The sequence below is a fragment of the Pezoporus occidentalis genome, unplaced genomic scaffold (assembly GCF_034315485.1).
Source record: "Pezoporus occidentalis ecotype Australia unplaced genomic scaffold, CSIRO_AGI_Poc_V1 ctg45, whole genome shotgun sequence".
Classification (NCBI taxonomy): Eukaryota; Metazoa; Chordata; class Aves; order Psittaciformes; family Psittacidae; genus Pezoporus; species Pezoporus occidentalis.
In genome coordinates, this window is record NW_026915780.1 from 72,899 (window position 1) to 99,907 (window position 27,009).

At 38.3% G+C, this 27,009-nt stretch overlaps 1 protein-coding gene across 1 annotated transcript in view; it reads left to right on the forward strand.

Annotated features, from left to right (window-relative positions):
• The window catches only part of CFAP46 (cilia and flagella associated protein 46), a 78,048-nt gene that overhangs the window by 15,749 nt on the left and 35,290 nt on the right, over window positions 1–27,009 (forward strand). The window contains exons 8-25 of the mRNA XM_062635103.1: window positions 536–726; window positions 2,721–2,949; window positions 4,142–4,262; window positions 9,308–9,431; window positions 10,312–10,445; window positions 13,249–13,400; window positions 13,915–14,048; window positions 15,553–15,765; window positions 16,964–17,174; window positions 17,514–17,663; window positions 18,385–18,492; window positions 19,308–19,489; window positions 21,374–21,505; window positions 24,002–24,167; window positions 24,380–24,464; window positions 24,573–24,711; window positions 25,749–25,932; window positions 26,366–26,525. Coding sequence (XP_062491087.1) covers window positions 536–726; window positions 2,721–2,949; window positions 4,142–4,262; window positions 9,308–9,431; window positions 10,312–10,445; window positions 13,249–13,400; window positions 13,915–14,048; window positions 15,553–15,765; window positions 16,964–17,174; window positions 17,514–17,663; window positions 18,385–18,492; window positions 19,308–19,489; window positions 21,374–21,505; window positions 24,002–24,167; window positions 24,380–24,464; window positions 24,573–24,711; window positions 25,749–25,932; window positions 26,366–26,525 — 2,815 coding nt within the window. The remainder of the gene's footprint in view (window positions 1–535; window positions 727–2,720; window positions 2,950–4,141; window positions 4,263–9,307; window positions 9,432–10,311; window positions 10,446–13,248; window positions 13,401–13,914; window positions 14,049–15,552; window positions 15,766–16,963; window positions 17,175–17,513; window positions 17,664–18,384; window positions 18,493–19,307; window positions 19,490–21,373; window positions 21,506–24,001; window positions 24,168–24,379; window positions 24,465–24,572; window positions 24,712–25,748; window positions 25,933–26,365; window positions 26,526–27,009) is intronic.

Below are 27,009 nucleotides of genomic sequence, written 5' to 3' on the forward strand. Positions count from 1 at the left end.
TGGCTTTTTTTAAATTAAAACAAAAATAAAATTAATATTTAAATAAATTTAAAAAATGTTTTTAATCACATAAACTCTAAAAAGAGCTTGCTAATTATCAAGTGTCTGTTACTGTAGATAAGATTTTGCTTTTAGTTTTAGCAGGAACCAGGTTTATTTGACAGTATGGCAAATCCCATTCATAGTATTTCTTTTTTTCCTCTCCTACACTGCATTTGTAGCTTGGTATTAAAAAAATAATAAATCTGAATTCATGAATATGTCACAATGATCAATTTCTGTTTACCGTAAGAAAGGGGAATAGCTGACAGACTTCTGCCTGAAATATGTAGTAACAGAGAGGAGTACGTAAAAGAAATACTCCTTAGTTAGCAATAACTATTAAAAAAAAAACCCAAACCCAAAGTTCCCAAAGTCTGCTGACTGAAGGGCTACTTCCTATTGGAAACAGTCCTAAAATTAAAATTTGGAGGAACATGTAAGAAGTTATATTCATTGAATGCAATATATGCTAATGAATCTTTCGTTTGTGTAGGCTCAACTGGAATTGATAAAAAATCTTGAGTTAACTTTAAAACATGCAGTTCGATTGGGTGATCCTGATGTGATCCAGGTTGTTTGTACAACCCAGTGGAACCTGTGCTTACCACTACTACAGCACAATTTGCATCAATGTGTACGAAAGCCATTGATATCAGTTGCTGATGTCCTTGAAGAGATTGACAGGTATCCTTCTATGCTGTGTACTTTCTAAATTTTTACTTTGAAAGGTCTAATGACTGAGTATCAAACTTATTTCAAAGCTCAAGCTTTATGATGGTCAGTGTTTTGGAAAACTTTCCTCTATCTTCTAATAAATTAGTGTCTGTGTATTGTACATGGTTCCTCATGAATCGTTTAAGAGGTTCCTTTCAGGCAAAATCTCACACTGTTTAATGGCCTATGGCAAATATTGGAATTTATTAGGAATTGAAAAATACCATTAATCAAAATCGAAATATGTATAGGCCGGCTACTAAGAACAAAGATCATAACTTTTGGAGTAGAGCTAGTGACAACATAATTTGTCATTTGAGCAGAAAAGTAGTTGGTATTACAGAGGAAGGTGAGTAATACATTTTCAGTGTTTTAAAAATGTAATTTTTTAGTTGCAGAATCACAGAATCACAGAATCCCAAGGGTTGGAAGGGACCTCAAAAGATCATCTAGTCCAACCCCCCTGCAAGAGCAGGGTAACCTAGAGTACATCACACAGGAACTTGTCCAGGCAGGCCTTGAATATCTCCAATGTAGGAGACTCCACAACCCCCATGGGCAACCTGTTCCAATGCTCTGTCACTCTCACAGTGAAGAAATTTTTCCTGATGTTCACATGGAACCTCCTATGCTCCAGTTTACACCCATTGCCCCTTGTCCTATCACTGGACATCACTGAAAAAAACCTGAAGCCTGAAGATGCATATATACAAATGTGCAAACCCACTATGTCGTATTTCTATACTTTTTTCTTATGCTTTCCATATAAGAGTGAAATATCAGCACACAGGACTTTGATATTTATACTAAATGACAGTAATGACAGTTGTTTTAAAGCTTGCAGGTCTGGTTTTTGGGGGGTTAGGTCTTTGGTTTTTGTTTTCTGTCTATTCCTAACAGTCCAGTAGACCCAGTCTTTAATGCTGATGTGTCACTAGAGATTGTGTGAAGTCATTGTCCTTATTAATTTGCCTGTCTTCATTTTTGGTTTGATTGTAGCATTAATTGTAACTACTTTGGTCTGCAGTAAAAGGGTGACACTTGCCTGGTCAGATTAGCTCTAATGTAGATATACGTTCGTTCTTTGTTATGATACGTGATCATAGAATCATAGAATAGTTAGGGTTGGAAAGGACCTTAAGATCATCTAGTTCCAACCCCCCTGCCATGGGCAGGGACACCTTCCACTAAACCATATCACCCAAGGCCTCGTCCAACCTTGATAGCCTTGAAAACCATCCTTCTGTTCTAGTTTTCATAACATTGCCTTAATTTATCTGATTTTTTTTTTCTTTCTTCCTGGAAATAATCAGAGGTAGCATGTAGAGCTCGGAGCTGTCATGGGCAGCTTCCTGTGGCACATGCTGGTTAAGCGAGCATAGTGTACCTGAGACTGGAGAGCACACAGTCCTTACTGAAAACATGCTGGCTTCATGGAGTGGTTTCAGTAAGGTCTAGGCAAAGACACTGCCTGCAGTGAGTGTGCCTCTGGTGAGCCAGATCTGTAAAAGGGGTTAGGTTTTTTAGCTAGTCAGGGCTAGATTTTTTTAAAAGTATTAGCTTCTACATAAATGTTAGGAACAAAGAGTGAATTTTGATCAAAAGTGGCCATTGTCCAGTTCATCGTGTTCCCTCTGGCAGTTAGTTAATAAATACTTTTGAAAATCTGTTCACTTCACTTCGTACCTAAGTGGTAACTTTAGTGTTGGTACTGAAAAACAGTTCTGCTAACACACAAGATCAGTTAGGCTACAAGTTGTGGTGCTTTGTCATGGCTGTGTTTTTTCATGCAAGTAAAATGCAGTTAAATGTTCTAAGCCATTTTTAAAAAGGCATATTTAAAATGATTGAGGCAAGTGCTGGAGTGACTTTTAATTGTTGAGGTTTACTTTGGGTAATTTTTAGGTCTAGGAATTTCAGTTTGTCTCATGTTAACAGTTTCCATTTAAATTTGTGTTCCTTAGCGTGTTGGTTTTGTTGCGTTGCCAAGTTCATATGGAAGTAGCTCGTATTGAAGAAGATGGGGATAGAATAGAGGCTGCTGTGGAACATTTGCAAAAAGCTATACATCTAAACAACTGTGGGCAGTATCAAGAACATCTAAGATTGGCTTTTAACCGTCTTCGTGTGTACAGTATGCTGTATAAGTCACCTGAGCGTCTAGAGGATCGGGCAGTAATGATGATTGAACAGGTATGTAATCATGAAGAATAAGGTCCGTAGCTGAAATAGTAGGTCTGCTTATCTAATTCTTCCAGAAGAAAGTCAGCTGTTTAGTAGAACTGCATATTAGTAGCCAGCATCATCTTGCTTTCAGCAAATTAGCATTGGTTGGCTGCCTTGAAAATCTCTACTTCTCACTGTGGTGGCCACGATGCTTCACACTCTGAAGATTGCAATAGAGGATTTTTTCCTGTTATACTCAAAGCTTATTTCTTGGGGGAGAGGAGAAGTTACTCATTAGCAAAAATATCAGCAAAGAAGCGGCTTATTCATAATTGTCAACAAGTCAGATTTCATTGCATGGAACAGTATTTTAATTAATGAGAAGAGCAGTAGCCAAGTAGCTAAACATCCTGACTGGCTTGGGAATAAATCAGTATTATGTTACATTAACAAATGACGCTAAATAATACGATTTAAAGTCACAGTGTAGTCATTGCCAAGAGTTATTGCATGTAATTCTGTTGTGATGCCTCAGCACCTGAACAAAAATCAGGCTACTGATTGTTGTCAAAAAGAATTTTAATCTATACAACATTTTGGAATATTCACAGAAATTAAGATGTGTTCACTGAACTTAAAATCAGTGCTGGAAAGTTGCTGGTGAGTGCATATGTCTATTGTTAAGACAAAGAAAAATTGAGGTTTTTTTTGGTCTAGTTTTAATGCCATTTTCATGCAAGGTTACTCTGTTTAAATGTTATTTTTTTAAAAAAAAGCACTTACACCTCCTCTAACTGTAGCTAATTCTGATGGACAAGGGAGTTCTTAATATTTTGTAGCAATTCCTAGTTATTGCACAATGGATGTGGTACTGTTGGTTTCTAAATAGATACTGTTCTTTATTTAAGAAAGTGTAACATGACAGGTTATACACTGAGGAATATACTGTAAAGATCCATGAGGAGCATGAATTGTACTTCATATTCAGTTATCTTTGATGTGTTCATGACAAGGTCGAACCAAAGTTCTACAGTCACTTTCAACAACAATATTATTGCAAAATGATGAGTAAGATCTATGAAAATACAAAATTCTATAGGTATTTTTTTGTTACTAGGAAGTTAGATGATCTGCATTCTGTTATGTTTAATAAATAAGATATACAAATAGGAAAATAATAAAAATGAACCTTGTAACAATTAGTTCTTTTTTTACGTAGGTTAAAAGGGGAAAGCAGAAAGATAATGCAAGACAAAAGAGATCCCTGCTTATAAATGCAGGTCTTGCACTAGCTCCTGATTCATTTCAGATAGTGCTTGACAGTGAAAATGAAGCTAAAGGTAATGTACATACATGTGACTAAAAGTCAGTGCACTTGACATTGACAGCTTTGCACAGTCTTGAGTGTTGGGCATAGTATATAGTGGCAATATGTAGAGATTATTGCAATACGGGTGAAGTGACGTTCTGCTGAATTCTGTGCCAAAGCTCCTGTCAATTTCAGTAGGGATCCAAGGTTTATATTGTGAGACTGGGAGAGGAAATGTTATTGTTTTCCCCTCTGAATTAATCTGAATCTTATTGCTGTGTGTAAGTTGTGCTGTTGGGCTGTAACTTTATTTTCACTGTGCCATTCCTGAATGTTCTTACCCAAGGTCAGTTTTAAATGTTACTTTCTGTCGTGGTTTAAACCCAGTCAGGTAACTCGTTCACTCACTTCCCCCCCTTTCTTGCCCTCCCCCTGCTCTCGGAGGGACGGAGAGGAGAATCGAAAAGAATGCAACTCCCACGGGTTGAGATAAGAACAGTTTAGTAACTAAGGTATAACACAAATCACTACTGCTACCACCAATGATAATAATGATAAAGGAAATAACAAGGGAAGAGAATACAACACCTCAGCACCAGCCGGCCGATAACTTGCCCCCCCTCAGCCCGACCAAGCTCCGACCGATACCTCCTCCAACCCTGCAGTCTCTCAGCCCTTCCGGCTAACTCCCAGTTACATCCTGGGCATGACGTGCTGTGGTATGGAATACCTCTTTGGTCAGTTTGGGTCAGGTGTCCTGTCTCTGGTTCCTCCTGGCTTCCCCTCCTCCCTGGCAGAGCATGAGGCTCACAAAGTCCTTGGCCAAACCAAAACATCGCTTGTTATCAGCTCTGTTCCCGAGCTGAAAGTCAAAACACTGCACTACACCAGCTACCAAGAAGGGGAAAAACGACTTCTACTGCTGAACCCAGGACATTATCCACCCCTTATTCCATACCATTCACGTCATGCTCAGATCCCACATTTTCAATATACCATCACTCTTATCTTAGTGCATGGACCAGTCCCTATAAAGCTGCTGAGTCCATCTGGTCCATGATGTCAGTCTCCATCTCTTCTAACAGTCTTCCAGAGCAGGAGAGACTGTGTGCAGTGTTCACACTCGTGAATAACCTGGGCAATAGTGTCCATTGTTAAGTCCACCCCTTGATCATGAGTCCATCTCTATGTTGCATCTCTGCTCTGATGGCCTGAAGTGCCATGGGCCCACCAGGCTCAAAATAATTCACTGTCCCCTTAAGCAGTTTCTGCAGCTTGTTGCTGGCGACTCCATGCAGCTGCCTTCCATCTCCGACGCTTCCAAAGCACTGGAGGGGCCCAGTGGACTAGATACTTGCCCATACTGTTGCACACACCCTGCCACTCCTGGCTGTCCAGCCTTGGGAAAAACCTCTTGGTCACCCTATATTGTCGTCTAACCCCAGACAAGACCCAAACCTGACTCTGCTTAACCTTTGAGATCAGACAAAATGGTTGTGGGTAGAACACAGCCTGTGTGTGTGCCAACATGCTGATCCCCATCACAATCAGCAGGCAGGTCCCAAGGACACCCAAAGGCCATTCAAAACCTCCAGAACTCTCAAACGATGCTGCTGTACTTGTCACTGGGGCTGGTGTAGCTGCTGTACTTGTCACTGGGGCTGGTGTAGCTGCTGTGCTTGCCGGCTCTCCCACCGCCAGCTTCTCTTTTCCTGAGTCCAGCTCTTCCTCCTCTGCCTTGCTGGGAAATGCTGCCTGGTCTCCTGCATCCTCCTGGGGCTCGGCGGGCGGCTTTCGGGAAACGCTCTCGGCCGTCTCAGGGCTGGGCTCGGCCGCTGGGCTCGGCTCGGCCGCTGGGCTCGGCTCGGCCGCGGGGCTCGGCTCGGCCGCGGGGCTCGGCTCGGCCGCGGGGCTCGGCTCCTCCGCGGGGCTGGGCTCTTCCGCGGGGCTCGGCTCCTCCGCCGCCTTCTCCCGCTGCTCGGCAGCCGCTTCCTTCTGCTCCTCGACCGCCCCGACCTCCTCCACCGGCAGCCGTCCCCTCGCGGCCTCCGGCCCCGCTCCCGCCGCCGCTTGGACCCCGGGGCCGCTCTCCCGGGCCGCTTCAGCAGCCGCCGGCTCCCGGGGCCGCTCCCCCTCGGCTCCCCGCAGCCTCACGAAGATGGAGAGTAGGGCGAGGGCCAGGACGGTGAAGAGCAGCCGGACGGCCACGTACAAGTCCAAGGCCACGTCCGTCCCGCCCTGCTGCTGGAGCCCGCCCGTATTACAAGCCATTGCCATAAAGCACAGTGAGACAAGAACCTTAGCCCAGGCCCCACACTTGATAAACACTATCACAGCAAATACCGGCTCTACGTAAGTTACAACATTCTGAAGCTGTGAGATCAACAAGAACAACTCTGAGAGCCAATAAATCAGCATTGTGACGAGTGACTATTAATCCAGTCAAATCTGTCGTTATCTCAACCCCTCGTGCCCCACGTTGGGCGCCAAAAAGAACTGTCGTGGTTTAAACCCAGTCAGGTAACTCGTTCACTCACTTCCCCCCCTTTCTTGCCCTCCCCCTGCTCTCGGAGGGACGGAGAGGAGAATCGAAAAGAATGCAACTCCCACGGGTTGAGATAAGAACAGTTTAGTAACTAAGGTATAACACAAATCACTACTGCTACCACCAATGATAATAATGATAAAGGAAATAACAAGGGAAGAGAATACAACACCTCAGCACCAGCCGGCCGATAACTTGCCCCCCCTCAGCCCGACCAAGCTCCGACCGATACCTCCTCCAACCCTGCAGTCTCTCAGCCCTTCCGGCTAACTCCCAGTTACATCCTGGGCATGACGTGCTGTGGTATGGAATACCTCTTTGGTCAGTTTGGGTCAGGTGTCCTGTCTCTGGTTCCTCCTGGCTTCCCCTCCTCCCTGGCAGAGCATGAGGCTCACAAAGTCCTTGGCCAAACCAAAACATCGCTTGTTATCAGCTCTGTTCCCGAGCTGAAAGTCAAAACACTGCACTACACCAGCTACCAAGAAGGGGAAAAACGACTTCTACTGCTGAACCCAGGACACTTTCCAAAGTTCACCCCATGATATTCTGTGTTAATTACATACAATATTGGGTATTTATTCTATATTGTGATTGTCTTTCTAGTCCAAAATCTTGTTTTTGAGAGATCAAGTTTTGCATGCAGATCTAGGCATGAATTACTTACTTTCTAAAACATGGATCATAAATAGGCATGTTTCTTATGCCACAAACTGCTTCAGTTTATGACAATACAGCTTGTTGTTGAACAACAGTGGACAAGGAACAGATGTTCCAGATTGCTTGAATTGTTTTGTCTTGTCTTGGCAATATAGCAAGTGTGTGACTCAGTTAACCTTCTGAGGATACCCCATGTACTCCTAGGGTAGAGATAATGCTGGAGGAGGGAATGCTCCAGGAGTCCTGTGCTTCCAAACCAGCTATTATCAAAATATTCCTGTTTGAGATAACATTTTGTAAGATTTTGTTTTGAAAGATTTAAGGTGTTCCTGAGGCTGTCATCTGAAGAATGTTTTTTGATCTTTCTATGACACTTAGAATCATAGAATGGTTAAGGTTGGAATGGACCTTAAAATCATCTAGTTCCAACCCCCTGCCGTGGGCAGGGACACCTCACAGTAGACCATGTTGCCCAAGGCTCTGTCCAGCCCGGCCTTGAACACTGTCAGGGATGGAGCATTTACTACTTCTTTGGGCAACCTGTGCCAGTGCCTCACCACCCTCACAGTAAAGAACATCCTCCTTATATCCAACCTGAACTTCCCCTGTTTAAGTTGAAACCCATTTAAGTTTCACTTAAGTTACAGCAAACTGAAACATGTTTATTGAAAGGGTAAGAATATATATATGTTTAACTTGTATTTTTGAAACACACATAGGACAGGACATCAGATCTGCAGGTGTTTTGGGATTTTTTCTTTTAAGTTGCATAAAAACTGTAAATCATCATTTCATTCTTTGCCTATGTATGTGCTGGCCTAATTTAGAGAGCATTGTACCCACAGATCCAGAGAAAAGTGTACATTTTTAATCCACAATTCTTTGCCCTTAAACCTTACACTATAATACTGTCATTGCTCGTTGTACTGAATGTTGTCTGTCAGTTGATCTATGAGTATCACAGCCTTATATGCTAGATAAAGCATTTCAAAACATTTTTAGCAAGAATGGTAAAACGCTTCACCTTTCTCTTTTCATTGTATATGAATGTAAGTGAACCTGCAGATATATATATTAAAGCCAAAAATATATGTATTTTCTGCTATTATTTGGTGAATATTTTGAGGATGAAGTTAAAACTTACTCAGTCTTCATTGTGCTAGGGAGATGTCTTAGATGTCTTAGATTCGAGTGAATGCCCAAACTCATTGGATTTCTCAGTTACATCAAAGTTACTTGTGTTCTAATGTAAACCATCTCTTCTATGTCATTACATGCAAAAAAATACCTCTTTTTGATGTATCTGTACCACTGAAGTGATTTTCTACCTCAGCAAGCCAGCTTCTTCCTCCCTTGTATCATTATTCTGTGTTGGTAATATCTTTGTTTAATATTTTTGCCCAGTATCCTGTTGATGAAGTAAACCAGAAGTCAGTATTCTCAAATTAAAACAGAACAACAAACTTTAATATTGATTGAAAATGTGTTTGATTAGGTTAAGTGTACTTAAAATTTAGCATGAGTGTGAACTTTATGTGTTAACTTCATCCCTTTACTCTTGACTGAGGCTCATTAGAGCAATGCATGTTCTGTCAGAAAAGAGGTGTACGTGAGATATTTGAGGGCCAAACAAGGATTAAATCAGTTTTTGTATGGACAACTATATCTGAACATACAGAAAAAATAGAATTCATGCTGATGGGGTTGGTTTTCATGTTAGTTGGTTGGTTTGGGGAAAGCTTGAAGAGCTTAAAAAAGTGCTGGATTTTACATGTTTCAGAAACCAGTTATGAATCAAAAATGCATACCCTTCATGTGGACTTTTTAATATCTTGTACTTAAAATTTACCTCAAATTCTTTTGTCTTTGCTAAGTTTCCTCAGGTGAAAGTAGGAGTCAGATAAGCTACCTCTGTGCTAAAGCACAACATCATATTAAAAGTGTGGAGAAAGTTGATGAACATTTGAAACACCTGAGAAGTGGAAATGACAGAGAGAGGTAATTCCTATAGTCAAGAAGTGTCTCTTTCATCTTGTGTAAAAGTGTCTAACTGGAAAGTTTCTTACTGCAGCTAAGTTACTTGATGGCACCTTGTATTACGAGTCTGAATACTTGAGTCAGACCTGGCAGAGCATTTAAGCATGTGTTTAAATTTGTCTCAAAAGTTCCATTACATTCACATGCTCTGTGTAACTGTATTCTTCTGCTGCTTCTAATGTCTCTCACATGCACAAAACAACTGTTGGTGTGAAATGAATACACAGAAAATGAGTGGATTAAGGCTGGAAGACTGAATAACTTGATGAACAACTGAAAGTTTGCTGCAGTGTGGTTTTAGGTCCTTGTACCATATCAGATGCTACAACCTTTTTAACAAAGAAATGAAGTCGTCCGTTCTGAGTCAGGAAGATAAGTTTGTAGAAAAATCAAAGGTTTTGTTTTATCATTCTTGATTTAAAAGGAGGTATTTGCTTTTTTTTTTTTTTTCCTCCCTAAAAATTCCTGTGAGGAAATTTAAAATTGTTTTCTAAAAAATACTAAACCCAAACTTGTTTTCAAGACTTGTTTTCTGAAATTCTCAGCATCAGTTTTGAAATATTTAGTTTATTTTGCAAGATAGATAATAGGGGTGTCACACACATTATGAAATTTCAGTAGGGTTACTATCCAAAGCAAGAATTTTGACCCACTCTTCATATGCTAAGGGGATTTTTTTTAGATTGATAAAGTAATAGTATTAGCTTTCCTGCTAAGAAGTCTTCCGTTTATTAATTTTTATTAGACTTAAAATTCTATTGATGATGGCCATCGTTAGTGACATGATGTTCTTGCTAATCCTGCTTATGAAGTAATTTTATGTATGCTTTTTCTTTGGTAGAATCAGACTTTGGGCAGATTTGGCAAAAGTTGCACGTAAGCAAGAAGTGTGGGATGTCTGCCGTGCAGCGTGCAGGTTCTGTCTCTGGTATGATGATACTTTGTTTAGGAAGGTAGCAAAGCCTAATAAAAAAAGTAAGTGAACAAATTATTCCAAATGTTGTGAGAGGAATGTTTCCCTCATTTATTAGAGTTACTTGAAAAAGTCACTCAATATTATTATTTTTTTTTCCTTCCTGTGGAGGGATCTGAAGTCGGTCAGGATGTTCTCTGTTGAGGCCATACTCTGCCTTCAGAAGTGTTTCACTGGTGCGAAAGAAAAGTACTTGTATGAAATTTATTTATCTAAGAAAATAGGTTCATTCCCTAATGGTCATCTAGGTCCATATTACCCATCTCTGTCATACTTAATTATCTGAGGAAACTGAAGAAAATGGATTATCAGTCACTCTGTATGAGGCTCATGTGGTAACATTTTTACCCTTTGCTCCCTTATTAGTGGTCCTCTGAGGTATCCGACCTTGTCTGTGCCTTCTTTCTTGAGGGTCTACTGAAAATCAAACACACATTCTGAACTCAGTGAAAGAGCACTTTCAAACCACTAGCTGCTTGCTTACATGTATCTTGTTAAAGTGTTTTTTTTTTGCGTGGGAGTTCATAAAACCTTAAGAACCGATGTAATTCTAGTGCACAGCCTGTTGGCTGGGTTGTTTTTTTTTTTCCTACCCAATGTTAACTGAAACTTTTCCACATTTTTTCTCTAGATTGTTTTCAAGGTCCACTTAAAATATGGCTTAATTTGCCTGTTTTCTGTCACAAATTTTGTATCTCCAGACTAGCCGTGTTTTGTCTTTCCTCTCTTTTCCAAACTATAGGGAAAATAAAGTACTTACCAAGACCTCTGGGCAGCTATGCACCAAACCAGTCATTAATAGGAACTGGTATGTTCTTCTTTCACAAGTTTTCCATCTCCAAGGTAAAGGTGTCTTTCTCATACTCTGAAAGTTTACAGGAATTGTAATTTCGTCTGTGTCTTTTCCTGGGAAGGCAGGGCATAAAGATACTCTTCCTCTCTGTTTAGAAGTGTTTCAAATGGTTCAATTAAAGTTTGTTATGAAGTTGCTGAAGTTGGTTGATGCTTTCAGAGGAAGAATGTCACCAGAAATCCAGCACTAACTCTGACCATAAGTCAGCATTCTCAAGAACAGCCTCCTGGAAACCCATTCATACTGCCACTCAGCGTTAGGTGTTTCTGTCAGCGTGAAGGAGACAATGTTGCATTTGATGGGCAGTTGGGGTAATCTGTTCTGGACAGTTTCTAGCTGTGGAAATAGCTCCTTGCAGTTAAATGAAACATGAACAGGCTTGAAACATGAATAGGCTTGTAGATGCTCAAGGCAAGGAAAGCAAGCTATGATTGGCTGGAGTTCTCTGAGAACTGCTGCACCATTCATTTTCATGCTCCATGTCATTTTTCTTTACTACAAGAAACCTGGAGAGGGGCTTTGAGCAAAGGCCTGTAAGGACAGGACAAGGAGAATGGCTTTAACCTGCCAGAGGGGAGACTGAGATGAGTTCTTGGGCAGAAGCTCTTCCCTGTGAGGGTGCTGAGGCGCTGGCACAGGGTGCCCAGAGAAGCTGTGGCTGCCGATCCCTGGCAGTGTTCAAGGCCAGGTTGGACAGAGCAACCTGCTCTAGTGAACGGTGTCCCTCCCCCTGGCAGTGCAGTGGGTTGGAAGTCGTGAGTTTGTGTCCCTTCCAACACAAACCACTCACTGATTCTCGGATTAGTGCGTGAGAAAAATGAAAGGTTTTCTTTACATATATCATATTGAGGATAGGGGAAAAGTAGTTGTATTGTGAAGACCCTTTACAGAGGCTTGCTGGGTTGTCAGGCCCGAACAAAGGCACCTAATTCAAGATGTTCTAGAGTTAGAGAAAAATAACATACCAATTCCTATTAATGATCTTTCCATTACCATAGTGGGTACGTGGTTGCTTTGAGTTTCTAGTAAGTACTTCTTTTTCCCTTTAGCTTGGAAAAGAGATGAAAGACAAAACATGGCTTGTCTGGAGAATTTGAATATGTGTGATTGGTCTAGGCACCAGGAGCAATCCACTCAAATTATCAGACTGGAGGTTTTAAGAAAACAAAAGCTTTACTTTTTAACCAAAATTAAAAGTTTATTTTGGAATATTGAAGTATGGTTAAAAAATTAGAGAAAAACTGGTAAGTCAGATTCATCAAAGAGTATTGAACTTGATGGTCAAACAGAAGCTCTGGTTTAGGAAATTGCATGCAGATTCTGAAAAACTGTGAAGGTAGACCAGGATTGAAAATAGCTTTGTGTATCCTACTTTTCCTCAAACACCCACCGTTGGCCAGCAATGTAGAGGAAACCCACTATGACAGCTTTTATGCTCTTACTTTGTGTTTATATCAAAATAATTTTGTTCCTTTCTCTTCATTATTAAACAAAAGAAAAAATAATGCTATTTTTCTCTCTTATGATGTGTAAATTGCCAGAAAGTGAAACCCATCCATGATTTTAAAAAGCTGAGATTCTATCCACTACGTAATGCTCAGCACTCTCCTTTCATTGATGCAATAAAATTGAACTAGAGACCATGAGTTATATTCATCTTAATGTAATCTCAGTAAGCATGTTATGACTGGATCAAGTTATTTACTGCAAATATTGAAGTTGATGCACAAATGCAGCAATATCACAGGTAGCTGATACCTCAGCACTGCTTGAGAAGAATAGGCTTTGAGTGCAATAGATTGTACTGATGAAAAAAAGTGAATGAAACAATTTTAAATCTGTACTTGTTAAGTCTTGTGGATTTAAGGACATGGAGAAATTTTTACATTTTAAAATGGACATTTTTTTTTTCTGATTTGCCTGATAAAAATAAAGGAATTCTGTCTTTTTAGTTTTAGCACAGAAGAAGAAAGCTACTACAACTGTGCTGGATGATGGTCAAGGTGACAGCTTACCAGTAGAATCATTACTAGCTACTAAATCCTTCTCTTTTGAAAGAGATTTACTAAGAATATTAGCAGAAATAAGATTCATTAATGCAGAGGTAAATAAATTGCACAGCTGTCATTCATGTTTGTTTTATTTAGCTATGTTTTATGTATAATTTTATGTATAAATCTTAAAGTACTGGAATTTTTGTTTAATGACTATCTCCACAGGAACTAAAGGAAGAAGTTGTTTCATGAAGCATCTTTATCAAAATACTCTATGAAAGTAACTATAGCTATAATCACTGCAGGTGTTGATAATACGTTTTTACAAGGGATTCTGCTATAAATGTTTGACATGACATTTCTGGATCCTTAAAGTTCCAGCATGGTTAAAAATATATATATAATTTTCAAAATTAAATTATTTAGTAGAATTATCTACAGACAATTGGGAGATGATGAAGTATTTTACATTGTATTCCATGCAGTTGTGCATGCCTGTACACCATCTGAAAAAGCATTTTGTATTTTCTGATTTTTGAAGAGGTAACAACACTAATACTAAGTCACAGTCTATTTTCACCAGGATAACCTGGATAGAAAATGTGTTTCTGTGTATCTTTTCAGGCAACTGTTCATTTATTAAGATTGCAGGGAACTGAACTGAATGATCATGCTGTACCTCCAGAAGATGCAAGTCAGTGTCATCCAGAATATGTTTCATATCTGTCTGAAAGTGATCCAGAATGGAAAACATACAGGTGCTTTTCATAAATATATAAAAAGACATAAGAACTGTAACAGATAGTTATTACCACATTCAGATGATAATTGCAAAAGTTATTTCTTCTTAGTAAAATTCCTTGTCACCAGATGATTCATATTTGTAAGAAGTTGTGGTAATGGGAAAAGGATAAGAATCTAAAGAAATTGTTTGAGATAATTTTCTCTCCATTGCTTTCATTTTGGAGTGTGTATTTTGTTTTTCATTTATTTCTTTGAAACTAGTATCCCAACCTTAAAAACTGTTAAATCTGTGTTGTACTGACATTTAAGACCGTTCTATTCGGTATTTAAAACTGTATTTCCCCAAATCAAACCCTGTTTTGTCTTGCTTTATAGCTCCTATAATGATGTCTGAGTATCTGAATACATAGAATGAGTTGCAAAACCAGTCTGTTCCATCAAATACCTGAAGTGAATACGGGAGAGTAGATGATAGCAAGTGTCAGGGTTTTTTTTTTCACATGATTATTTCTTTCAAAGGAGGAGACGGGGAGAATTCTGAAGATGACATTTGAACTCTCTTCTGTTCCCATTCACGCTAATATTAGCCTTATTGTGATCGTGATCATGTCCTGAAAGAGTTGGATGTCAGAGTTGTGTTCCTAAGTCTGTTCATTAGGTCTGAAGGTTAAATAAAGTTTCTCACACTGTCTGCTTGCAGATGTTTAGTAAAATGGGAAAAAAAATATGAACTTACCAGAACAAGGGACAAAGATGATGAGGATTCTGTTCCAAAATTTGCTACTAAGCTGTTTTTGAGCTTACCCAATTAGATAAAAAAACACGTAGGAAAAAAGCACTTTGGTCTACTGTGTTTTGTACCATTGTTGACATAGTAATACCTTGTGCCAGTTTTTGCTTTTGGTTTTGTGACTCAACCATGGCAATTCTGTACGGTCATTCGAGACTGTTTTTTAATATTGCTTTTTCTAAGTAAAAGTGCATCTTAATAATAAGAAAAAAGTTACTGGAAAGAAAGTTATTGCACAGTCTATGAAAAAGATCTTATTCTATTAAAAATTAATTTATCATTTCACAACATCTGGAGATACTTTGAGTGCAAGAACACATTTAGTTACTAAATGAAAAAGACACCTTAACTCTTGTGTAGAATGCCTTGTGTCTGTATTCAAATCGAGCCCTGTCATGGATATTTAATGATTTCTAGCACTTCTATGTGGATTCACACATGCATTTTAAAAAGCCTGTGTGGATGAAGTGTGAGCTATAATCTGATAGCATTTGAGTGTCAGAGACTATTCAATTTACGTTGATTCCAGTTCCTTTCCTGAGTCATCTTCTGATCCAAGCAAAACATAATTTAATGTAGAAAGACTTAATAAATGCAGCTGAAAAGTAATTATATTTTTGTTGTTGTTGTTGTTGTTCATTAAGATGTGCTGCTGCATATTTAATCTTATGGTATAATTCTTAGTGTTGAAGTTTTGGAATAACAGCTTCTTTATACTAACTTTATAGCTTATGGATAGACTGCTTATCTCAGTATGCTATGGAAAACTTCCAACGTGCAGCTGAAATAGGAGAAGAATTGAATGAAGATTGGATTGTTCACAATGCTGTGGTGTATATCTTAAACTACAATAGACATCTTATCTCTTCAGGAAGACAGAGGGAAATCGTTGAGTACCTGCACACTCTTCTTGGAGCCATCAAGACTGTTGGGCACAATGGGTAAATTTAGATGTTTGGTTATGAACATGGTCTTTGTTTTCTAAAACAGGAAAAATATTTTTACAAACACTCTAAATCAGTTTGTGCCGTGAATGACACTTACTGCTGTCTTTCATTCAACTTTATACTAAGCAATATTAATTTCTCTTCACTGTGGGATAGCAATATGTTCATGTAAAATAGCATTTTGTTGAGCTAGTCAGAAAGAGTCAGGAACATTTGTTTAGCCTATGAGTTTTCAGGAGAGCTCAAAATGTGTTTGCTTGCTGTCATGTGCTCTGAAGTTGAATTACATAGTAAATACGGTTCGTTACTATATATATATTATTGTAAATATGTCTAATCAGAGCAAGGTGAAAAGGAGGGGGAAAAAGGAGGGGGGTAAATGTGCACATTAATAGACCATAAAAATGGGAACATCGATTCCACTGTGGTTTAGAGAAATCCTGTTGCATAGTAAGTGCATAGGAGAATGATTAACAGAGGAGATGCTCAAGTCGAAGTCTTACTGTGAATGAAACGCTATAAATTGTAGCACATTTTTGACGGCAAACTCGGCACTGGGCAGACTGTCAGGGCCAGCAGCAAAGCAGACTTTTTAACAGTATTGGAGAGCAAAAGCTGAAGTACATTTTGTGCAGAGGTGAACATTGGTAGTACCTGCTTATTAATGCTGAGATGTATGTTAGCATGTGTCAGCAGTAATGTCTTACTCGTAATTCAGTTTGTGTTTTCTCAAAAAAAAATTGTAATTCTAGCACAGCAGTTACAGCAGTTGATTGAATGACACCACAGTCTAATAAAGAAATGGAATTATGTGAGGCCTATGCCTTAGGTGGTTTTTTAGGAAGTAGTTGTTATTTTCATGCATAGCAACCCACTAACAAAAAAATTGATTTTTAAATGTGTTTGTCTGACATAAATATGTTTGGGTTTTTTTTTTCTGTGAGGAAATAGAAATAATAGAAAGCTGAAATAATATGATGGAAACTATGAGAGTTGGTGCGGGATTTTGTGCCTGTAGCCATTTTAACTGCTTTTACAGTGGAAAAAAATTTTGTAACTTCCATAACTTTGCTTTTTTAAAAAAATCTAGACTTTCAAGTAATGTTTATTGCATGAAAGTAATAAGCTTTATTACTTCCTTTTATTTTGATCTGATGCATTATGCACTTCTGATTTTTGTTTTCTTCTGCAGAAGTGCTGAGATTTTATTGATGTTATGTAATGCTTTGGCTCGAGGCTTAATTCTTTGTTGGATTCCAAATCCAAAACTTGGTGAGATGATAAAAAAAGATGCAGCAGACAAAAGCAGAAGAGCTTCAGTAAAGAAACATGAAAAAGCAAATATCATCCAGTCTTCTTTAGTAGATCCCAGTGGACTTACTGATATCAAAGCTGCCTTAGAGGTACAAAGCCCTCGTTTTTTATAGTTATCTTTGGTCTGCTGTCATATATTATAATTCATATAAATTAAATGATAGAAATGTTTTGCAAAAAATAAGCTACCATCTTTTACAGTTCTTCCACTGCAGGTCCTCCCCAAATGCACACTGAAGTTCCTTACCAATTGGAGCTGGGGACTGGAAGTTCTGTTTACTATATGGTTTGACTTTATAGAGATGTTGTTAGCCTTAGACATGCATGTGCAATAATTTTAACACAACTAATGGATGGCATGTTCCATACAAAAAGCTTTCCACATTTATCCTGTGTTTCAGTCTCTTTTTGTAATTCTTGGTGTTCAGATTTGTGAATTTGCCCTAAATGTGATAACTGGAATGGCACCTAATGAAACAGTACCTATTGCGGCTCAACAGCAGATCATTGCTACGTGGGTGAAAGCCAAACAGTTAAATCAGCAGCAGATTGGACATGAACTTGGGCCAGAGGAGGAGGTACTTTGCTCTGGAATCATGCATAATGCTGAAACTTTTCTTTGAAAAAGCTAATTTCATTATGAATGGAATTATCAATGTGTATCTTCTATATATTTAAATACAATGTGAAAATGAATTTTGGCTGTAGTTCCCATAAATCTTTACGGAACACAGCAAATTCTTTACATTTGGCATAGCAGTGAGTCTACATTTCTTAACTCTGCCTTCTGTTTTTATCTGCCAAGAATAATTGTGGTAATGTTTGCTATATGATGACTGTATAACAAAGTTGGGTTTGAATTCATATATTTAAAATCATAAAATGGCTACATGAAAAATGAGAAAAATCATCTATATTTTATATCAACATTTAATATGGTCTGTATCTAGAATATGGACGTAGCAAGTTCATAAGTAATGTTTTATTCCTATCTTTTTATTTTATTATACTATAAAACCATAATCCCTCAGCGGTACATGAACTTACCTGCATTGTGTTGCTGCTATGTTTTCCTGATGTTAAAACTGTAGTAATTCAGAGTTCACAGTATTAATTAAAAAAAAATAAATACATAAAATCCCCCATTTAAGGACACAATGAAGAGAGGAGGTCTTACTTTTTGCAACCTGGGGATTCCAAATATAGTTATTATTACCTTCTCATCTTAATTAACTTCCTTAACAGTGTTTACTTGAAAAAGCAAAACCTGTTAATGTATTGCTTTTTATTTCTGCATAGAACAATGATGAAGCACAAAATCCTATGACAAGAATTCTTGTTGGTCTAGAAATGTATTCGTGTAATGGCCTGGGTCTCATGGATTTCACTGTTCCTAGCTTACCTCAGGTATTTATTTTATTAGGTCTTGAGTTTTAAGAAATTGCATAGTATCAATGTTATTTCAGTTTTAGATGGAGGCAAAATTAACTTCTGCCTTCTGTAGAGAGCTTTCTTAAAAGACTAAGATGTATTTCCCCATTTATCTAGGAATCTGGTGATATTGTCCTTTCTCCAGACTAGGATCTGTGTCCTTATAAATAGATATATATATAAATATGTTGGTATCTAATTGTAGTAAGTTGGTTTACACATTTATGCCAAATATTATGAGTTAGCTTTAGCTTGAATGGCTTAGTTTTGGACAGCAGTACTGTAGTAGCCTCATTTTTACCAATTTATTAACAATACTCATAATTGGTATTTTATTTTTGCATTATTATTATTACTGCAAAAGCAAAAGGAGCAAGGAGGATCCTATAATGAAACTATGCATGAAACACTATTATTGTAAGAACAGTGCTATCTCTCATTCTTATCTTTGGCTTAACTAAAAGGGGCTCTGAATTTCGGAAGTCTTTTTCTATTGATTTTCAGAAGACTGAAGATGTGATAAGTACTGACAGATACTGCTGGTCAAAAGGCATGCACACTTGCAGCTAGATGTACATGCACTAGTATAATACTACAAGGTGAACAATGGTTCTCTGCCATATATTTTGAATGTTCTTGTAACTCTTTGGTTTTCTAGATTGTTTTCTCGTGTACTTGTTCTCTGTGCAGGTGGGTTGTGTGGAAGGTACAGCTGTAACCATGTAAGTTCTGTAGAAAAGAGCACTTTCGGGTTTTTTAATTTGTTTGTTGCTTGTTTTTTTTTCCCCTAGTTAGTGAAATTGGCTTTGGAATGCAGTTGGTCAGATTCCTTGGTGGAACTGCAGGTAATGGCACGATTTACATATTTTGCATATGTGTCACATGACTATGAAACAGTGATGGCTTGTTCCAAAAGGATCTTGCAGTCAGATGAGAACTTCTTCCATGACAGAGATGCTAAGAAATGTGACATGTAAGTACATGGAATTTTGCGTGATACTGTGGTATACTTGAACTAAGTTTTGAAGAAAGGGTAAATGCACCTGATCACATAATTAAAAGCGAAAGAATCTTTTTTATTAAGAAACTATACAGTTAGAGGTAGAAGCAAAATTTTCCTACTTCTGCTGCCTCTGTCAGTATCAGTTACTTAGGTACTGCAGATGACGTTTTAGCTCTGCATCGTAGCCTGAGTAAAAGGCAGTGTGTGATCCAGATTGTGGCTCCAGACCCAGTTCACAAAAGTATGTGAATTGTGTTATCCAAGTGAATCAACGGGTCATATACACATGCATTTGAGAGTCTTCTGGGGGTGCATTGCTTTTATGAAATGGTCTCTGGCAATCATGGTCTTTTCAGACTTTTTATAATTTCCAAGCAAAAAGTACCTGACTCTAATGGTTCTGCTGATGCAGATTGTGGCAGTGCTGAGCTGGTCTACACAGCTCATGAGCAAGATGGAGCTGTGAATGACAGTGAGAGAGCTACTATATTCTAGGCTCTGGTGTCAGGTAGTCTTTATGGTCTTTATTACTACCTATGCATGTGGGCGAATTTCTTCAAAAGTCCATTATCTTGAGTAATAATTTAAATCTTGATCTCAAAGGCAAAAAAAAAGGAAAAAAAAAAAAGATCTGTATACAAAAGAATCTGTTGGTGGAGGTGATATCCTTTAATCCGTCTGGGTTTTTTAATATAATCTCCTGGAAAAACAGAATGTAATTTTATCAAAAGCGGAAGGAATCAACCCCCACTTAGTACTAATTTGTTGGAATGTAGGAAGCTTGAAATAAACGTGAACCTCTGAAGGTAGCTTACTGCTCATTTTTCTCTCTAAAAAGTAATTCTCAAAAACACGTTTGGTACATGGGAAAATGATGTAAAACCAAATAAGATATCTTAGTAGGAAATATGTAGTTTCAGAGCATTACAGAAATTGAGAAAATACTTGCTGAGTATCCAGCAATCTGCAGACTAGTGAATAATAAAATGCCTGGTTCTTTGACAAGAAATGTAGTCATGGATTGTCAAGGCTGTTTCCAGAGAAATGGAAGATAAGTTTTGTCTTCCCATGGTGAAGCACAACTTCAGGACAAAGGAGTTAAATATTTAACTTTTTTTTTGGTGCTGTTAACTTGTACAGTAGAACAGTTGTGTCCTCTTGTGGACACAAGTCATAACTACATGACGGTTCTCTCCACAGGGCAGAGATACCATGTATTTCTGTATATGGTTGCACACTGTAACCAAGGCATTAAAAAAAAGTCTTGCAAATTGTATTACTTCTTTTTGTATAAAATCAGTATTAAACAAAGTTATCACATTTATTTAGTTAGTCATTTTAAAATTTACTCTGGGACTGAAATCTACATTCTTTTAAATGTTGTAGAATATGCCCCAAATCAATTTCTCCAGAGCCTTGTGCATACTTTACCAGACATAAATGAGACCAAATGCAAAAGAAAGTATAAGAATTGTCTAATTTTTCCTATTTATGTTTTTAATTGCTTGCCAAGTAAGTTTGACTTTGGATTTATATTTTCTTTGTTGTACAATAGTCCATAATGGGGAGAAAACTCCAACTGTGTTTGCTAAATACAGATGATTTTTTTTTAATCTTATTTCACAGTTATCATCATTAAAGTGATGAAAAATATAATTTATATCTGATATCTTTTCACAAAATGCTCAGGTTTTCAAATATCTTCTGATTTTAAAAGAAAAGTCAGTAGAAGCATTTGGAACTTCCAAAGCTAGGGACATCTATTTAGTAACAACTTGAAAGCATCATTAATAAGAACTGGTATGTTCTTACACTTTAAGACTAACGCTTCTTGAATTATTTGCCTTTATTCAGGCCTGGTAACAGAATGAGACAAGAAATGTTGAGCACTACTGCCTGTATACAAGGGAAGAGTATCATGGAAAATTTGCCCGGAAGAAAACATTTGCACGTAGCAGCATCAAAAGCCTTTGTTCAGAGTGCCTGGTATGTTTTATTTTGAGAGAAGACTAATACAAACCAGACAGATTTGGGGATCTACAGTTGAAATGCTTAACAAAGGATTTGAAAGATGTTTACAGTTAGTAAATTTATCAAGTACTTCCACATAGCTGATCTTGTAATGTCACGGAGTCACTAGAAAATCCAGTCAGAAGGGATCTCAGAAGGGGTCTAGTCCAAACTCCTGCTTAAAGCAGGACCAGCCCAGGGCTTTATCTGGTCTTGAAACCCTCCAGGAATGGTGACAGAACAGCCTCTGGGTAACCTGTTTCACTGCTTAACTGTATTCATGGGGGAAAAGTTTTTGCTCATAAACGATCTGAACCTTTCTTATTTCAACTTAAGCCCATTCCTGCTTGTCCTGCCATCCACTATGAAGAAGCTGGCTGCTGCTTCTCAATAACTTTGTTAGGTTATTAAGAAACTGCTTCTTAGGTCCTCCAAAGCCAGCTCTTCTCTGTGCTGAACTAGCCCTGAACTCTCAATCTCTCTTCTCAAGGCAAGTGCTGCTGTCCCCGAATGATCTTGATGGCCCTCCACTGATCTTGTAGTTTGTCCACATCTGGCATATGTTGGGGGACCTAGAACTGAATGCAGTAGTCTAGATGTGGTCTAAAGAGTGCTGACTTAAAGAGTGATAATTCTCCCAATCTGTTGTATGTTCCTGTTAATACAGCTCAGGATGCTCTTGGCTGTTGTTGCCAGAGCACACTGCTGGCTGGTTTTCCGTTTGCTGTCCACCTAGACCCCACGTCCTTTTCAGCAAAGCTACTCCTCAACCAATGAGTCTTCAGTCTCCACTGTTGCAGAGCATGATGTCAATATTGTGAATTGTATGCTGTGAAACCAAAGTAGAAAGTTTGCTTTAAATCCTGAGTGTGCAGGAGGTGATATGTAGATGATGCGTGACTTCAGTATTGATTCTTTGCTATTCGTAAAAAATAAACGAGCAAAAGTAGGCAATTAGAACTCTTAGAAAATGAACATGTGATAGCCAATGTGAGGCTGTTAACATTGTAGTACTTTCTTTCTTTCATCCATTCTTGTTTGGTTTCAGCTGGGATTGAGTTAATTCTCTCCCTAGTAGCTGGTGCACTGCTGCGTTTCTGCTTTATTTTGGGAATAACGCTGGTAACACACCAAAGTTTTAGGTGTTCCCCAGTAGCACTTGCCCTGATCAAGGATTTTGCAGTCTGTCATGCACTGCACTGATTTCTGCTCGGGTCAGGCTGAGTGTCAGTCCATGGAAGCTGTGTGATTGTATTGTGCATCACTGGTGGTTAGCGTTTTTTTCCTTTCCCATTTTAGTTTTATATTCTCTCCCCTTGTTATTTCCCTTATTGTTATCATTAGTAGTTGTAGTATTAGCATATTGTACTTTAGTTATTAAACTGTTCATATCTCAGCTGGTGAGTTTTACATTCCTTTGATTCTTTGATCCCACCTGGGGAGGGAAAAAGGAGGGTGTAAGCGAGTGGCTGTGTGGTGCTGAGTTGCTGTTTGGGTCTAAACCATGACAATCTTAAAAAAGAGAGTGAAATGAAATTAGAGTGGCCAGTGTGACAGAACTCTGAGGTCATGTCACAATGTGGATAAATCCGTATTCTTTTTTTAAATTTGCATGTTATGACAAGCACTTTTTTAGGAAGGACTGAGTGCATTTATATGTAAGTACATAGCTTGACACATTTCAAAACAAATGCAAAAAATGGTGAGCAAAACTTAAGCCTTAGTATGTCTAGTGTTACAGTCTGAGATATGTGAGCATATGGACTTGAAAAATCATGAAACTATGGGAGAAAATGGCAAAGGTTCCAGATTCAAAACCTGTTGTGGCTTTTGTGGTTTTTTATCTTAAAACTCTTTGATGGGTGATTGTTTTATACCAATCCATAATTTTTAGCTAATTTCTAAAGCTTTTTCTCACTCAAGTGAGTACTGTGTTGTATCACAATCTGGAGTTACTAAATTTTATTAATTCAAAGTAACATTTGCATGGAATATGCTCAAACTAATTTGAATGCAGTTGGAGGCATTTGGGGTATATTCTTGTGTTACAGTAGTACTGTACTATGCAAAATACATAGCATTTTAATAATTGTTCTGTACTATTTTTAAAGGTTTTGGAGTGAGAAATCAACACAATAGCCAAAAAATAGTAGATTATTCCCATAAGAACATCTTGAGTAGATTTCAACTACTTTAAGATGAAGGGTCTTGAGCTAAGATTACACAGAAATACGATAAACCCATCGATATGGTACTTGTTTATTGCTACTTCTGCTGAATGGTTGAAGGTGGTTTGTATACAAAAATGGAAAATATCTTTTGTATGAAGCATATATGTTAACCCCTCATTCCCAAGATTATATATGGTGGTGCCTAGATCAGGTAAACTCCAGTGTTTGCAGAAGTAAAATCCTTCGTTTTGGCTAGAGCGTGATAGCTTTCCTTCATTAAGATGTGCTCCACTTTCTGCAGGCACGCAGGTGAAGCCGGAAATTATTCCCTTGTAATGTTCGCAGCTAGACACTTCTGGAATGCATGTTTACATTTGCTAGGTTCTCCACGTTACAGAAAGCAGCTTGAAGAACCTACTGAAATAATTCTGAAGAGTATAATTAAAGCAGAATCTAAAAATAAACAGGTAAGAATATCTGTCAGGTATTATTACTTGTGCTTGTGATTAGTGATTGGTACTGATGATAAAGAAACAATCTGGTTTGCTTTGAAGCTCTGGGGGCATGCTTCGAGTCCGTTCCTAAGAGGGGAATACAGGGGTGGTTACTTACCTGCACTCACCCAGCACACATTCGCACATGCAGGCAATCACGCACTTTTTCTTTTTTGCCTTTTCAGGAGAAGAAGGAAATGTTGCCTTTGCACCAGTGGAGTACAAAGGATTTTCAAAATATTGGGTTGTCAGCTGGATGCTTTCTCCCAGGCATGTTCTTCTCTCTCTTGATCTGGTGATTAAAAAACCCCACTATTTTGTACTCTATTTATTCTAATTGTGCAGTATATTAATATAGCATTTGAATATACTTCAAAGGAGCTGAGGAAGACCTGACATTAAGAACCTCCCTGTATGGGTTGTTATTCCACATACATGCTGATAAAGCTGATTGGGAGACAGCAGTAAAAGTCCTGGGTGATGCTGTTCAAGTTTTGCCTCAGACAAGACACAGGCTGTAAGTTGATTGACTTTTTTTTTATTAAAATAATCATCCTGATTAGTGAGAAGTATAAAACTCCAAGTATTTTTTATTTTATTTTATTTTGCATTGGGAAAATATTATGTTTACTCTTTCCTAGCTGTAAACCCATTTATGTTAAATGGAAACTGTATTATCTAGGGTACTTTTTACACAGTCTCATCTGAATTTAAGGAATTACGGCTTTTTATGTCAGTTTATAAACTTACTATGTTCAGTCAATAGAGCATGAGAGTCTCAGGGTCATGGGTTTGTTCCCCATGTTGGGTGCCAAAAAGGCCTGTTGTGGTTTAAGCCCAGCTGGTAACACAGAACCATGCAGCCGCTCACTCATTCCCTCCCTTCTTCCACCCTGCACTCCTGGAGTGATGGGGAGCAGAATTGAAAGAATGTAACTCCCACAGGTTGAGATAAGAACTAAATAACTAAAGTACAGTACAAAACTGCTACTACTACCACTACTACTAATAATATGGGAAATAACAAAGGGAGAGGGTGTAAAACTATAAAAGGAAGGGAAAAAAAAAACAACAATAAACGCAAGTGATGCCCAGTACAATTGCTCACCACCCACCAACGAATACCCAGGCCAACCCAAGCAGTGATCTGGACCTCCTGGGTGACTCCCCCCAGTTTATATACTGGGCATGTGTCCTGCTGAACTCAGGACATTATGACGTGCTGTGGTATGGAATACCCCTTTGTCTAGTTTGCATCAGGTGTCCTGTCTCTGCTTCCTCCTGGCTTCTTACGCCCCTCTTCACTGGCAGAGCATGACAGACTGAGAAGTCCTTGATTAGAGTAAGCACTACGTAGCAGCTACTAAAACATTGGTGTGTTATCAGCATTGTTCTCAGACTAAAGCTGTAACACAGGGTTGCACCAGCTACTAAGAAGGAGAAAAATAACTCAGCTGAACCCAGGACATGCAAACTAGTATATTTATGCTGCACACGAAGTTACTTTACATGTACAGATATAAGTAACTTGCAATTTGTTTTGTCTTTTTCTAGCCTGCTTTTGAAACACATGGTTACAGTGAAGGCACGATTGGGATGCAATTTTATGATGGATATTCAGAAATTCAGAGATGAAAGTGAAGATTATTTGTCACATATGTGGCGTCACTTGGCAACAGCCTCTAGAAGTACTGTTGGACAGTTAAGCTGTTTTCAAAATGGAGTCACTGTTTTACAGGTTTGTCAGTTTACTGTTCATATGTTCAAATGCTGGTAGAACAATGTTTCTCAAGTGATTCATGGCATTGCAGGTTCTGTGAAGTCTATAATGGAACTGGTAGGAAGGCCGTATACTTGACCATTACTTTTATAACTTTGAAGTTGCTCTTCAGTTGGAGAACTGTGCATGGTTGAATCTTGGTATCCAGTAAAAGTTCAGTTGAGTCCTGCCAAATTGAAATGGCTAAGAGTAGCCAATTGCAAGAAGTTTTAATTTAAAAAAAGGAATATCTGGTAGAGTTTTCTCTTACATTCTGTTTAGCGTAACTCTGATTATGTGATGCCAATAAAACAGTTCACTGTCAAATTTTTTGCTTCTGTTAGGACAGTGTTGAATTTTGATTGTTTACATCACAAAGTACAAATAAACTCTTCCTTCATTACTTTTATAGAAACAAGAAAATGAATGGCAGAAAGTTGATTATCTGATGGAGTTTGCTGAATGGTTGTACCATAACCAGTTTCCCCATGATGATGTTATTAAACCTCTTGACTGGGTTGTAGATCTTTTGTTACGTATGAAATTTCCTATGCAATCCTCACAAGAAGAAGGTATGTAAGAAGTGTATATCTTTCAGAGGAATTCCTCAGCAACAAACGCAAGAGATGTTTTTAACTTACAGCTTAAATACCACAAAGGACTGTAATGGCTGTATTTTCTCTGATATTTACTGTCATTTGTTCAATGCTAGCTTAAATATATCTGTGAATGTTCAGTGTCTTTAGTATCACACATTTGGTCAAAGTCCCAGTATCAATATTCTGTTCATGCATTTCTGTTAGTGGTTTTGTTTGGGTTTTCTACAGTCCTGTGGTGTTTTAAAGTTTGTACTTACTCTTTAATGATCTCCCCACCCAGCTTTATGTGGTTGGTTATGATTGCTGGACTTCTTACACTGCCTACATTTTGAGAAATTTTTTACAAAACTTTTAATGGAAACTGAAACAATAGAATAAGAAAAATCAGATTCAAATATAGGACAGTTCAGGTTGGAAATAACCTCAGAAGGTCCGATCTTGCATGGAAGAGGGAACC